The sequence below is a fragment of the Rhodotorula graminis genome (genome assembly GCF_001329695.1).
Source record: "Rhodotorula graminis WP1 unplaced genomic scaffold RHOBAscaffold_2, whole genome shotgun sequence".
Taxonomy (NCBI): Eukaryota; Fungi; Basidiomycota; class Microbotryomycetes; order Sporidiobolales; family Sporidiobolaceae; genus Rhodotorula; species Rhodotorula graminis.
In genome coordinates, this window is record NW_017264929.1 from 104,626 (window position 1) to 118,520 (window position 13,895).

Below are 13,895 nucleotides of genomic sequence, written 5' to 3' on the forward strand. Positions count from 1 at the left end.
GTCGCGCTTGAGACGCTCGAGCCTGCGCGCCGTTGCCGTCCTCTCTCTGTCGAGCTTCTCTCTCTGCGAGACCACCGCGTGCAAGAGAGAGCAGACGGTTGCTCTGCGAACGAAAATGGACGTCCCGCGGGAAGGCCGGCGCCGACCCTTCGGCACGGCGGACGGCCGATGAGAGCGACGACCTTTCCCCGCCTCTCGCGCTCTCGCACCGGCTCGAGCTATGCCGCCAGCTCACGAAGAAGTCACCCAGGCGTCCATAGGCCCCATCGAGGGCGTCGAACCACCACCACCGGTCGACCCTCCCTCGCCCACCTCGCGCGACTCGCACTCGACCTCCACCTCGCGTCCGGCCGACTCGAGCGCACCTGGGACGCCGATCGACCGCCGCAGCAGCACCATCACCCTCCACGACGGCCAGGCCGCCTCGACCGGCGGGGCCGGGAGCGGCAGCGCGCGACGAGGGAAGAAGGACGAGTCGGCGCCGGCGAGGTCGGCTGACGCAGCGGGCGACCTCGAGAAGGGGCGGCGAGACGGCGACAAGGCGGACGAGGACACGATCGTGGTGGATTGGAAGGGCAAGGACGACCCGGCGTGTCCGCTCAACTGGACCAAGGGCAGGAGAACGCTCGCGACTCTTTGGCGCGTCCCCTCTCGCTCTTTCGCCCTCGACTCGCAGCATCGCCTGACTCAATCTCGTTCCTGCAGCGTCGCCGGCTTCACTCTTCTTGCGTACGTCCATCCCGCTCGGACAGGAGATCTCGCACTGACTCTTGGCCTCGCCCGCAGACCTCTCTCGTCCTCAATGATGGCGCCAGCTTCTGGGCAGGTCGCCGCCAAGCTCGACATTACGAGCAGCCTCGAGCAGGAGATGACGGTGTCGATCTTTGTCCTCGGGTTCGCCGTCGGCCCGCTGTTCTGGGGCCCGGCGAGCGAGATCTTCGGTCGCATCCGGGTTCTTCAGCTCGCCAACCTCCTGTACCTCATCTTCAACCTCGTGTGCGCCTGGGCACCCAACAAGGCGGCTTTTATCGTGTTTCGCTTCATCGCCGGGCTCGGCGGCGGCGCGCCGCTGTCGGTCGGGGCGGGCGTCCTGTCCGACCTGTGGCGAGCCGAGGAGCGAGGCAAAGGCGCGGCGCTGTACAGCCTCGGGCCGCTTCTCGGACCTGCACTCGGACCCGTCATGGGCGCGTGGATCGTCGACAAGGTCCCGAACGACGGCTACCGCTGGATCTTCATCTCGACCACCATCGTGCGTCGCCTTCTCTCCTCTCTCTTTCCCCACCTCCCTCTTTCTCTCGCCCTCCTTTCCCTTTCAACGTTGTGTATCGAGCCCCAGTCGCGATACGGTCACTCACGCATCCGTCACACCTGCAGTTCTCGGCTCTCGTTCAGCTCATCGGCCTCTTCGGGCTGCGCGAGACGTACGGGCCCGTCCTCCTTCGTCAGCAGGCGGCCGCGATCAAGAAGAGCATGGGCCTCCCGTTCGACTCGGACCGTGTCCAGACGATTCACGAGGTCAAGTCGGGCCGCAAGTCGTACAGATCGGTCGTCGTCCACGGCATGCTGCGCCCGTTCGCCCTCATCGCGACCGAGCCCATCATTCAGCTGTTCACCGCCTACCTGAGCCTCATCTGTGCGTCTTCTTCCTCTTCCCTCGCGGCACGAGAGCGCCGTCGCTCACCCTCGTCGCTGCGCGCAGACGGCACCATCTACCTCGTCTTGACGACGACCTCGGCCATCTACCGTGGCGTCTACGGCCAGTCGGTCGGCATCTCGGGCCTGCACTACCTCTCGCTCGCCCTCGGCTTCATGATCGCCTCGTGAGCCCACTCTCACTCGATTGGACGGTCGTGACGTGGCAACTCGGCCCGGCGCCTGACTCTCTCTCCCTCACGCAGGCAAGGAGGCGCACGATACCTCGATGTCATCTACCGCAAGCTCACGGCCAAGGAGGGCAAAGGCCGACCCGAGTTCCGTCTTCCTCTCGGTGAGCCGCCTTGCCCAAACTCGCCCGCTCTCTCTCCTCGCCTCGAGCCTGACCCTTCCTCCTCCCCTTTCAGTCATTCCCGCCAGCATCTTTCTCCCTCTCGGCCTCCTCATGTACGGCTGGGGCGCAGAGAAGCGCATCCACTGGATCTTCCCGGGTCCGTCCCCCTCGTCGTCGTCCTTCCTTTCCCCGCCTGCTGACTCTCCCTCGCGCAGATGTCGGCCTCGTCCTTGTCGGCTTCTCCATGATTATCATCTTCCAATCCAGCACGAGCTACCTCATCGACCTGTACGTCCGCCTCACTCTCTCGCTCAGCGCCCGAGCACCCGCTCACGACCGGCGACTTGAAAATGGAATCTCTCTCTTTCTCCCTCTCCCTCCCTCTCTCTCTCTCTCTCTCTCTCTCTCTCTCTCTCTCGTCCTGCAGGTACACTCTCCATGCCGCATCTGCTCTTGCAGCCACGATCTGCTTTCGCAGCATGGCTGGCTGCTTCTTTCCATGGTTCGCGACGTACATGTACGACGGCATTGGCTACGGCTGGGGCTGCACCATCCTCGCCGCCGTCGCCATCATCATCGGCTGGCCCTCGGTCCGTTCTCTCTCTCTCGCTCGGACCCCCCCTTCCTCCACCTCGACTGACGGCCCCTCTCCTACCCACGCAGACTCCCCTGTTGTGGTTCTACGGCGAGCGCATCCGCTCTCGAAGCCGGTACGTGGCCAAGGCGGCGGCCAAGTAGATTTAGACGAGCGACGCAAGAGCTGCATCGAGTCGATTTCTCCTTCTGTACGAGCACGACCTGCATGGAGAACTGTCGAGAGACGTGTCGAGAGATGCCTGTGCACCATGTCGCTACGTGCCCGGTGTGTTCGCGCTTGCTGTCGAGGTAGAGGAAGGGGGGAATGCCGACAAGCGGCGGTGCAATCTCCGAGGATCCAGGGCCGCACGCATTGCACTAGCCGAGCTTGCCAGGCTGTAATAGTCCAGGTAAGGTGCTCGCGAGCTGCTCCGAGCTCGCACTGACCAACTTCGAGTCGAGAGGGAACATAAGAACGAGCGAGAGAAGAGGTAGAGAGAGGTCCAAGCGAGCCTTCTCAAAGCGAGAGTTGCTACTCTTTCTCTCCCAGTTGCTACTCTTTCTCGCTCAGTCGTAAGCAGACCTGTCGAGCACCTCACTGAACTCGAGTCGAGCCACTCGAGCGAGAACTGGGGGCACTGCAAGGAGCTAGAACAGCACCACCCGGAGGTCACCTTTCCAAGCACAGTCTCTCGCTCTCTTCCTTTCGGCCAGACTCGAGAGTAGTCCAGGTAAGGTGCTCGCGAGCTGCTTCAAGCCCGCACTGACCAAGTTCGAGTCGAGACAAGGTAGAAGAGACCGTGTGCAAGGAGGTAGAGAGAGAACCAAGCTAGCCTTCTCAAAGCGAGAGCTGCTATTCTTTCTCTCCCAGTTGCTACTCTTTCTCGCTCAGTCGTAAGCAGACCTGTCGAGCACCTCACTGAACTCGAGTCGAGCCACTCGAGCGAGAACTGGGGGCACTGCAAGGAGCTAGAACAGCACCACCCGGAGGTCACCTTTCCAAGCACAGTCTCTCGCTCTCTTCCTTTCGGCCAGACTCGAGAGTAGTCCAGGTAAGGTGCTCGCGAGCTGCTTCAAGCTCGCACTGACCAACTTCGAGTCGAGACAAGGTAAAAGAGACCGTGTGCAAGGAGGTAGAGAGAGAACCAAGCTAGCCTTTTCAAAGCGAGAGCTGCTATTCTTTCTCTCCCAGTTGCTACTCTTTCTCGCTCGGTCGTAAGCAGACCTGTCGAGCACCTCACTGAGCTCGAGTCGAGCCACTTTGGCGAAAGAGAGAGGCACTGCAAGTGGCTAGAACAGCACCACCCGGAACCACCTCTCAAGGAGACGGACTCGCTCCCTTCCTCTCGCTTCCAGTCGAAAGTAGTCCAGGTAAGGGGCTCGAGAGCTGCTCCGAGCTCGCAGTGACCAACTGCGAGTCAAGAGAAGGCAGAAGAAGCTGCGAGAGAAGAGCTAGAGAGAGGTCAAAAGACGCCGCCCGCATCGGGTCCCTCCCTCGCGCCCTCTTCCCCCTCGCTCCACTGCTCGCACCGGCTCGCAAAGGTCACGAGCGACTCGAGCTATTTCCACTGCATGCCTGAGCACCGGAGCGCGCCGTAAGTGCGACGAGCCGAGGCGAGAGAGCGAGCCAAAGCGAACCGAGGAGAACGCGCGCGCCACGTCGACCCGCCTCCTCGCGCCCGGTTCACCCTCCTCACGCATGGCCGAGTGCGAGCGACGCCTGCTCACAGACACTCAGAAGCCCTTGTGAGTAGAACCACGGGCGCGGCGACCGTGCAGAGAGCGCTGTGCTCGAGAATGAGCTCCGTCGAGCCTGCGTTTCGAACCAGACTGGCTTCGCTCACGGTCGCCCAAGCCACGCTGGACTGCAGCTGAGATGCCCAAGAGACCGTCTGATGTGGCCTACGGGCGGAGCGTCCCGTCAGAGCGCGGTATGCGAGGTCGGCCTCACGACTCTGCGCTGCGAGCGACGACGAAGACAAGATTGGCGCGCTCGAGCTCGCAGTTCTGCTCCTGTCGAGACCGCTTTGCTCTCGAGCGACCTATGGAGACGTATGCTCGAGGATTGGGGCCGGTCGAGAACCCTCCTACGAGGTCGCGCTCACGACTGAGCTCAGCAAGGTTGACGACGAGGAGAAGGTCGCGCTCGAGCCCGCAGCCTTGCTCTTCTTGCGTCCAGCTGGCTTGCGGTCTCTCCTTCCTCAATCCTCTGAGCCGTTGCAGCCAGACCCGCCATGAACGTCCCGGCAGAAGCAAACGCGCGAGAATCGCTCGAGCCTCCCTCCCCTAGCGTCTTCGCAGCACGTGCTACGACCTTGCTACGATCCCCTGTTCTGCCCCATTTTCCGTCCTTGCGGTTCAGAGACAACGGCAGGAGGCATCTCGAACCACTCTGAGTACATTGTCGGTCAACAGAGAGCGTCAGGGAGCAAAGAGAGAGCAGGTCCAGGGGCGGTCCGAGCGGGCCTTCCCAAGACGAGAGCTGCCGAGGAGAAGCTCGCAGCTCCGCTCCTGTCGGCTCCGCTTTCTTCTCGAACGACTTATCGAGGCGGATGCTCGAGAATTGGGCCGAGTCCAGGACCTTCCCACGAGGTCAGCCTCACGACTCTGCGCTCGAGAAGGAGGACGAGGAGGAGAAGGTCGCGCTCGAGCTCGCAGTTCTGCTGTTCTTGGGTCCGCTGTGCTCTCGATCGACCTATCGAGACGTATGCTCAAGGATCGAGCCGAGTCGAGGACCCTCAGACGAGGTCTGACTCACGACTCTGCGCTCGAGAAGGTGGACGAGCAGGAGAGGGTCGCGCTCGAGCTCGCAGTTCTGCTCTTCTCGGCTCCGCTCTGCTCTCGATCGGCCGAGCGAGACGTTCACTCGAGACTGAGGCCGTTCCCTGCGACGAGGAGGGAGTTGCGCACCCTCGGCGTCGCCGTCTTTGTGCGGAGCGACAGGACCGCGCCGCTTCTGAGCTGGCCACGCTGCGCTTTCGGGGCTTCAGTCTTGCTCTATCGTCAGTTCGAGACGTCTAGATGAGCTGGACACCCGCTTGTGGCCAGTGCGGGCGAGGACCGAGCGCTCGAGGGAAACTTGCTGCTCGCGCTCTCTCTTTCTCTCTCGCGGATGACGGCGACGCTCGATGCTGGGGCACGAAAGTGGGTGCTTAGTATGGAGCCATGTGTTCGCGCTTGCTGTCGAGGTAGAAAACGCTCGCGAGGAACTTGAGAAGGCCGAGTTGCGGCTCTTCGACTTCTTCTCGCTCTCGAGAGGATAAAGCTCTCTCGCCTCGCCAGCAGGCTCGAGAGGGACCGTGGTTCGCGACGTACATGTACGACGGCATTGGCTACGGCTGGGGCTGCACCATCCTCGCCGCCGTCGCCATCATCATCGGCTGGCCCTCGGTCCGTTCTCTCTTTCTCCCGCTCGGACCCCCCCTTCCTCCACCTCGACTGACGGCCCCTCTCCTACCCACGCCGACTCCCTTGTTGTGGTTCTACGGCGAGCGCCTCCGCTCTCGAAGCCGGTACGTTGCCAAGGCGGCGGCCAAGTAGATTTAGACGAGCGACGCAAGAGCTGCATCGAGTCGATATCTCCTTCTCGACGAGCACTACCTGCCTAGCGAGCTGTCGAGAGACGTGTCGAGAGTGTCTGTGCACGATTCCGCTACGTGCCCGGTGTGTTCGCGCTTGCTGTCGAGGTAGAAAACGCTCGCGAGGAACTTGAGAAGGCCGAGTTGCGGGCTCGTGCCGCTCTCTCACGCTGTCTCGAGACGATCGCGCTCGCCAGCAAGCTCGAGAGTGCACAGAACGACGTATGTCTATTTGCAACGAAAGGTGAAAAGTGGTAGAAGGGGCCACTGTGGGCTGCGCCTTTTCGGGCTCGGCTCGCCCGCTCACGCGCCGACAACGACCTGCCGCCCGACGGGACCACCTCCGCCAGCCGCCAAGCTTCTGCTCGTCCCAACCTCGACGGCCCTGATCGGCCGGAGAGCCGCCGCCTGAGTCTCCCAATCCATGCCCGCCCCTTCTCCCGCCGCGCCGCCACCGCCGCACGGACCCAGCTCGCCCCGGCCCCAGTACGGCTCGCGCGGCACCGGGTACGTCTCGCCCGCCTTGACGGCCCGTCGCGCAACGTCGCGCGCCCGCCCTCGAGCGCGCTCGGACGCCTCGTCGTGCTCGACCCCGAGCGGCGCGAGCCGGAGCTCGCTCGTCGAGCGCGAGCGCGAGCCGAGCGGCGTCCCGGACCCGGACGACGACGGCGGCGACAGGAGCGTGCGCGAGCTGCTGCGGCTGCGGCCTGGCGCGTCGCCGGGGGCGCGAGACCGCGAGCGGCTCTGGCTCATGGCGGCTGCGGCGCCGCACAGGCGCTCGCCCTCCTGGTCGACGAGCTTCTGCAGCGGCGTGTTGCAGAGACACCGGCGGTGGAACGGCGTGATGGACCCGGTCGGCGAGTCGACGCCGATGGACGAGCCCGAGGCGAGGGACGAGAGGGCGGCGTCGGGGCCGGGCGAGGCCGAACGCGAGCGGGAGGAGGGTGTCGCGAAGCCGGATGACGGGAGGGACGACGAGCCGGTGAGGTGCGACGAGGCGTGATGGCGGGTGCGGTACTCGGGGAGGAGGAGCGACGACGTGAGGCAGCAACACTGCGACCGAGGCGTTCACAAGGAATCAGTGACCGCCGGCAGGAGAGACGATGCCGACGAGGGAGATTTCGCGGACGCACCGACGCGATCGTGACGGCGCTCGCCATCTCGAGGACCTGATCCTTCCTGCTGCCCTTGAAGCGGTACCGGACCTGGCACACGAGCTGGTGCTTGACGCGGATCGGCGTGTCGGTCCCCTCGAGCGTCGTCGGCCGCACCGAGTCGTCGTCCGGGATGCGCGTCACGCGCGCGTACATCCACTCTTTGCCGCCCTCGAGGCGAGCGAGCGGCTGCGGGAGGAGCGCTCGAGGCTCGTAGGCGAGAGGAGGCGGTGCGCCTCGCGACAGGTGGTCGCGGTCGAGAAGGTCGTCGGTCGAGTGGGCGAGAGGCGTAGACCTGTGAGTGGCTCGAGTCAGTACCCTGGCGAGAAGGAGTGACGAGGAGAGAGCGAGAGACGCACGAGTCGATGTAGAAGAGGAGCTTGCGCTGCAGCGGCGGCTTGCTGACGGGGACCTGCTCGTCTGAATCTGCGGGTGCGGGAGCAGTATCAGTACGCCTCGCCGCGAAAGGAGAGAGAGAGAGAGAGCGCGTCGACGCACAATGGATCTCGAACTCTTGCCGAACGAACGCTTGGACCGACATGATCTTCATGCCCTCGGGGGGCTGCTCGAAACAGACGCTCAAGAAGATGAGGCTCGCGACCGTCAGGTGCGGCGACGAGATGTGGAGCGAGATGGGCCCGAGTTCCGACTGGGTGTGGCGCACGTCAATCTCGAGGCCCGACGGGAGGTCGCCTGGTGCGGCCGGGTTGGCGATGAGGTAGATCGGGCGCGGCAACGACACGAGGTCCTGGAACGAGCCGACGCCGACGAGCACTGCGCGGACTGTAGGAGGCGAGAGAGGGTCAGGGTCGAGAGACAGAGGGCGGGCGAGAGGGAAGAAGACGAGTGGGAAGGAGGAGCTCACCCGTGTGCCGGACCGTGCCAAAGTTGGACCGCTCGCCGACCGCCGTCGAGCTCGGGATGATGAAGCTAAAGTCGTAGCTGTGCGTCGAGCCGATGTTTAAGAGTCAGGCTCGTCCGCTCAGAAAAGGAGAGACGGACAAGAGGGAAAAGCGGTCGACGCACGTGTGGGTGCCCGTCTCGAGCCGCTCGCCGTGCAAGTCGATCTCGAGGTGCTTGTCGAGCGAAACCGAGCTCTCGTAGTTGTGCGACCCGTCACCGCCGTGCCGGGTGACGCGGCCGACGAGCTCGACGCGGATCCTGCGCGCCTTGCGCGGCGCCGTGCACACGAGGCAAATTTGGCCGTGCAGGATCGGGTCGTGCGTCGGCTCCTGGTTGGCGAACTCGTCCGACGTGCGCGGTGTCGGCGAGGCGGGCGAGCTTGGCGGGTGCAGGAAGAGCGTGTCCTCGAGGACCGAGACGCTGATCGTGTCCTTACGGCGCGAGAACAGGCTGGATCGGACCATGTGGACGACGGGCCTGCGTATGCGCACATCCAAGGTCAGCTGTGCTCGTGAGAGGTTCTGCAGGCCTGAACGAGATGGGCTCACCGAGACGTGGGGGACCGGCGAGATTGAGCGAGGCGATAGACGGCGACGAGGTGTGGAGCTCTCGAGCTGGCGGCGGGTCGAGGCGGTACAGGGGCGTGCTTGTGCGAGGTCGGCGCAGTCGACGCGAGTCGCAGGACGAGAGGGCGAGTTGCCGACGGCGACGGCGGACCGAGGCGGGGTGGAGGAGAGGGGAGAGGGAGCGCGGACGCTAGAGGGCGGAACGACTGGGTCGGCGACGTGGACCTGCACGACGCGCACACACACCACCGCACTGATCAGCTCTTGAGGGCGAGGGGGGGACGGGAGGAGGGAGAGCGGCGAGGGCAAGCCGAACGCACCTCGAGGTGGAGGACCGAGTCCGAGATGTGCTCGGCGGCTCGCGAGGCTGGCTGGCGTGTAGCTGAGCGGCTTGCTCTCGTGTTCGAGCAGCAAAGGTGGACCAAGGACGAGAGAGACGACGAGCAAAGGCGGTGCAGCTCTCCCACTCGCTCCCCTCCGCCGAGCATCTTCGCCAAGAGCGGAGCCTCGCCGTCCCGACAAGCCGATAGCGACCTCCCCGCTCTCTCGCCTGACGCGCATCACAGCCAGCAACAGGTGGGCAAGCGTCCCTTCGTTGCACGCGACCCTCACGGCTCTCCCGCTCCCTCGTCGTCGTCGTCGTCGCTGTCCTGGATGAACTCGCTGCGGGCGCGCGAAGAAGAGGGTCAGTCCCCTGCTCGGCGAGCCCGAGAAGAGAACGAGAGACGCACGCCGACTTGACGAGCCCGCTCGACTTGGTCTTGCGGCGCCGGGACCGGATCGGCGCGTCCTCGTCGTCCTCGTCGTACTGCTCGTCGAGGTCCATCGGCCGCGCGTCGCCGCCTTCTCCTCCTGCCGCCTCGACCGCCTTGCTCTTGCGCCCGCCCTTCTTGGCCTTGGGCTCCTTGTCCTGCGCGCACGGAAGGGGAGGAGAGGTCAGACCGGGTCGAGGAGGGGAGGAAGGGGAACGAGCGCGGCGGGCGGGCGGGCGCACCTTTTTCGCGCGCTTCTTCTTGGCCGGCTTTGCGCCCTCGTCGTCGTCGCTGCCCGACTCGCCAAACGCGTCGTCGTCGCCGCCCTTGAGCTTGGTGCTCTTGCGCTTCTTGCCGCCGCCGCCCGCGCCGCGCTTCTTCTTGCCCTCGTCGTCGTCGTCGTTGTCGACCCACTCCTTGCTCATGGCCGCCCACTGCTCGGCCTCCTCGCGCATGCGCTTGCGCTGCTCGGCGAGCGCCTCGGCCTGCCGCTGGATGACGGCGAGCCGCTCGCGCTCGGCCTCGTCGCGCCGGCGCTGCTCCTCCTCGCGCGCGCGCCGCGCCTGCTCGAGCTTGCCCGCCTCTGTCGCCTCGTACGCGTCCTGCGCGTCGAGCATGCCCTGGAACCGCCGCTCGAGCGACGCGGCGTACGACCGGCGCGACTTGACAATGTCGCGAGGGTACGGGCACGGGTCGGGCGTCGCCGACGTGAGCTCCTCAAACAGGCTGTGCAGGGGAGGGCATCCCGAGTCAGTCGGCGTCGAGGGCGAGGGAGAGAGACAGAGAGAGGGCCGAGGACGCACATCTGGGCCGACTGGAGGTGCTCGTACGCCGCCTTGAGCTCGAGGGACGTGCGCTTCTCGATGGCGACCTGCGACAGGATGTGGAGCCCGGTCTGCTTCAAGAGCGCCATGTTGTACTTGTTGACGAGGTCGGACGGGCGCAGGTCGGTCGCCTGCGAGCCAAAGTCGACGTGAGTACCGGCGCCGAGCGAGCGGGAAAGGGAGAGGCGGGCGCACCTTTTGCCCAAACTCGATCGCGTGCTGCAGCGCCGCAAAGTTCTGCTCCGACTCGGCCTTGTGGAAGTAGGCGCGCGACAGGTACCACAGGACGGACGAGCTCTTGCCGTGCAGGTACCGGCGAGAGGCGGTCGCGTACTGCGAGCGGGAGAGGGACATGAGCGACTCGCTCGACCCGCTCGAGGGAACGAGACGGAAGAGGGGAGAGAGGGAGAGGCGGACGCACGTTCTCGATGGCGCGGTCAAACTCGCTGCGCAGAAAGTGGCAGTGCCCGATGTTGACGTACACGCTCGCGTCGTTGACGCTCTCCTTGACCTTGGTGAGGATGTTGAGCGCGTCGCGCGAGTTGCGCACACGCGCCTGGCTCTCGGTGAGCGGCTGCGCGGCGGCGGCGGCGGCGGCGGCGGCCGACGACGACGAGCCCGAGGTCGCGGCGGCGCCCGCCTCGGCGGGACCGTTGCCGAACATGCCCTCGGCGAGGCCGATGGCGAGGCCCTGGGCGGCGAACGCGCACTGGGGCGACAGCTGAAGCGCCTTGTCGAAGTACTCGGCGGCGCGAACGTACTTGGCGGCGCGGTCGCGCTGCGCCTCCTTGGACGGGTGCTTGTTCTCGCGCGCGTCCTGGTAGTACAGCGTGCCGACGACGCACATGGCGTACACGTCGTGGCGGGCGACCGACTTGAGCGTGTCGCGCGCAAAGTTGATGGCGACGGCCGACTGGCCCGTCTCGATGAGGAAGTAGGTGTACAGGGCGCGCAACTCGACGTTGCTCGGGTTCGACGTGAGGCCCTCCTTGATTAGGGTGGCGGCCATGAGGGCCTGCTCGGGCTGCTTCGTCTTGAGCGCCAGGAGGGCGAGACGGGCTTTGGCTGCGGGGCGAGGAGGACGGTGTCAGCTCACGGGCCAGACCGACGCCGTCGTCGCAGATCTCGCGAGAAAAAGATGGAAGGAGGAAGAGAGAGAGAGGAGGGGACGCACCGTCGACAAACTCGGGGTGCACCTGCAGGAGCCCGCTCCACTCGGCCTTTGCGCGCTCGACGTCGCCGAGCGCCTCGCGCACCGCCGCCAGGTTGAAGCCGACGCACGTCACCTGGGCGTCCGTCTCGCCGCCGTCGAACGTGCCCTGGACCTGTGCGCCGAGCTTCGCGGCGGCGAACTCGAGCTCGGTCTGGGCACGCACGAGGTGCGCCTGCCCGTGGCCGGCGCCGCCTGACGACGACGACGGGTCGAGGGCGGCCGACGAGGTGCCGTTGCGGCGGTTGAAGAAGAGGACGCCGATGTTGTTGCGGATGCGGGGGTCGACCGCGTCCTCGCCATCGCCCTCCTCGACCTTGGCCTTGACCTCGCCAGCGCCCTCTCCATCTCCTCCCGCCGCTGCCGCTGCCGCCGCCGCCCTCGCCGCCGCCGCGTCTTCTGCCGCGTCGTCGGCGCGGTCCTGCTCGATCCTCGCCGCCTGGAGCCACGCCTGGAGGCTCTTCTCGACGCTCGGCTCCTCGTCGGCCCACAGGCGCGCAATCTCGACGTACAGGTCGCGGTCGGCGGCGAGGGCCCGCACGCGCTCCGACTTGGCGACCGACAGGTCCTCGCCCGTGAGCGCCGACGCGGCCGCCGCCGAGCCCTTGTCCTTGCCGGCGGCAAAGACGCGCAGGACCTGCTCGTACGCCTGCTTGGCGCTCTTGCGCGCGCCCTGGGCGTCGCTCACGCTGTGGAACGTGAAAGCGAGGTGGGCGTGGATGCTCGCGAGGGCGACGAGCGCCTCGACGCAGCGCGGGTGGCGGCGCAGGAGCGTCTCGAACGTGTGGAGCGCCTGCGGGAACTGCTCGAGGCGGATGTGGACCGACCCGAGGCCGAGGTGCGCCATGACGAGGTCCGGGTTGGCGTCGCGCGCGGCCGTGTAGGTGCGCTCGAGCTCGGCGCCGGCGAACGCGCTCGAGTGCGGGTCGGCGTCGAGGGCGCGCGCGCGCACGAGGTGCGCCTCGGCGACCAGGAGGCGCGCGTCGGCGAACGACAGCATGCGCTCGGCGAGCTTGAGCGCGGCGCCGTGGGGCCCGCCCGTGCTGAGCAGGTGCGACGCGATCGGGCCCATGGCGGCCGCCGTCGCCGACGTGTTGTCCTTCTTGAACGCGGCCTGGATGAGGGCGAGCCCGCGCGCGTAGGCGGCCGTGCGCGCCGTCGAGCCGCCTGGGTGGAGCGGGTCCTTGGACGCGTTGAGGTGGAGGAGGCCGAGGAGGAGGGCCGCCGAGGGCGACTTGTTGTTCGGGTTCTGCAGCCGGCGGCGAGCGGTCAGTGCCGGGCCGATCGAGGGAAGGTGGGCGCCGAGGAAGGAGAGACAGAGAGGGGGACGCACGACGACCATGCTGCGCTCCCACGCCCTGCGGGCCTTGTCGCGGTCGCCGAGCATCCAGAAGCACAGGCCGATGCCGATCCTCGGGTCGGGGAGAAAGTCGGGGCGGAGGGTGAGGACCTGCTGGTACGTCTTGAGGGCCGGGCGGAACGCGCGCTGCGAGAACTGGATGCGGGCGCGGCCCATGAGGGCCATGAGGTGGGTCGGCTCGTCGGCGAGGATCTGGTCCCACAGCTTGAGGGCGTAGTCGTGCTGGCCCTGGGCGAGGAGCCAGGCGGCCTTGATGTCGCGCACGACCTTGCTGTCCGGGTCGATGTGGCCCGCCTGGTCGAGGTCGATGCCGGCGCGGTACAGGTACTCGCCCTTGAGCATGGGGTCGTCTCGGCCGGCGCTGTTGACGGTCGCGCCGGCGAGCGCGGCCTCGGGGTGGTGCGGGTCACGCGGGAGCTGGATGGGCCCGGTCGACGGGTGCTCGAGCTTCTGTTTCGGGGCCTTGCGCGCGAGGGCGAGGCTCATGTTGGCCTTGAGGCACAGGATCGGGACGCGGTCGAGCGGGTTGGCGCCGGGGCGGGCAAAGACGGCGAGGGCCTGGTCGGCGAACTGGAGGGCGTGGCGGGTGCGGCCGTGGAGGAAGGACGTGTCGACGAGGCGGACCCAGGCGAGAACCGGAGCGCGCTCCGTGTCGAGGAGGCGGGCGAGGTCGACGAGCTGCTCGTGGACGGCGTCGTCGCTCGGGTTGGCAAAGATGTCGACGAGCGGGATCTCGAGGAGCTCGCCGGCCTGGCTCATGACCTCGAGGACGCCCTTGGCCGGGCGGGCGCTGTTGGGGTCGAGGTCGGCGGCACCGGCCGAGGGAGGAGGGGGAGCGGGGTCGCTCATGGCCGCAGGTGGGGGGTGCGCGGGCTCGATGTACTCGCACAGAGGTGGCGAGTAGCTCTGCGTGCAGCACTGGGCGGCTAGAGGTGGTCGAGGGGCGAGGAGGGTGGAGGCGCGGGTCGACCCTGTTCGTCGTCGC

At 66.5% G+C, this 13,895-nt stretch overlaps 4 protein-coding genes across 4 annotated transcripts; 2 read left to right on the forward strand and 2 right to left on the reverse strand.

The window, feature by feature from the left end:
- Nucleotides 1-787: 787 nt before the first annotated feature.
- Nucleotides 788-2,775, forward strand: RHOBADRAFT_33485 (uncharacterized protein). Its single transcript, XM_018413115.1, has 8 exons — nt 788-1,249; nt 1,375-1,633; nt 1,700-1,820; nt 1,899-1,987; nt 2,061-2,144; nt 2,203-2,275; nt 2,415-2,577; nt 2,651-2,775. Exons 1-8 carry the CDS (start codon nt 803-805, stop codon nt 2,723-2,725), a joined length of 1,311 nt encoding a protein of 436 aa, XP_018273347.1. The 5' UTR covers nt 788-802; the 3' UTR covers nt 2,726-2,775.
- A 3,093-nt stretch (nt 2,776-5,868) lies between these two features.
- On the forward strand, nt 5,869-6,150 carry RHOBADRAFT_51176 (uncharacterized protein; the record flags this gene model as incomplete). The annotated part of the gene is made up of 2 exons (XM_018415694.1): nt 5,869-5,953; nt 6,029-6,150. Coding segments are annotated over 2 exons (207 nt in total), but the record flags the coding sequence as incomplete, so codon positions are not given.
- A 294-nt stretch (nt 6,151-6,444) lies between these two features.
- Nucleotides 6,445-8,662, reverse strand: RHOBADRAFT_51177 (uncharacterized protein; the record flags this gene model as incomplete). The annotated part of the gene is made up of 6 exons (XM_018415695.1): nt 6,445-7,194; nt 7,275-7,590; nt 7,655-7,721; nt 7,794-8,078; nt 8,161-8,237; nt 8,322-8,662. 6 exons carry the CDS (start codon nt 8,660-8,662, stop codon nt 6,445-6,447), a joined length of 1,836 nt encoding a protein of 611 aa, XP_018273349.1.
- Nucleotides 8,663-9,337: 675 nt separating this feature from the next.
- Nucleotides 9,338-13,759, reverse strand: RHOBADRAFT_51178 (uncharacterized protein; the record flags this gene model as incomplete). Its single annotated transcript, XM_018415696.1, has 8 exons — nt 9,338-9,427; nt 9,496-9,674; nt 9,759-10,242; nt 10,320-10,471; nt 10,536-10,673; nt 10,762-11,405; nt 11,515-12,799; nt 12,884-13,759. 8 exons carry the CDS (start codon nt 13,757-13,759, stop codon nt 9,373-9,375), a joined length of 3,813 nt encoding a protein of 1,270 aa, XP_018273350.1. The 3' UTR covers nt 9,338-9,372.
- Between the last annotated feature and the right edge of the window lie 136 nt (nt 13,760-13,895).

Coding starts and splice junctions, on each gene's coding strand:
- RHOBADRAFT_33485 (XM_018413115.1), top strand. CDS start 803: ATGATGGCGCCAGCTTCTGGGCAGGTCGCCGCCAAGCTCGACATTACG. Junction 1,988..2,060: donor CGAGTTCCGTCTTCCTCTCG/GTGAGCCGCCTT, acceptor CTCCCCTTTCAG/TCATTCCCGCCAGCATCTTT. Junction 2,578..2,650: donor TCATCATCGGCTGGCCCTCG/GTCCGTTCTCTC, acceptor CTACCCACGCAG/ACTCCCCTGTTGTGGTTCTA.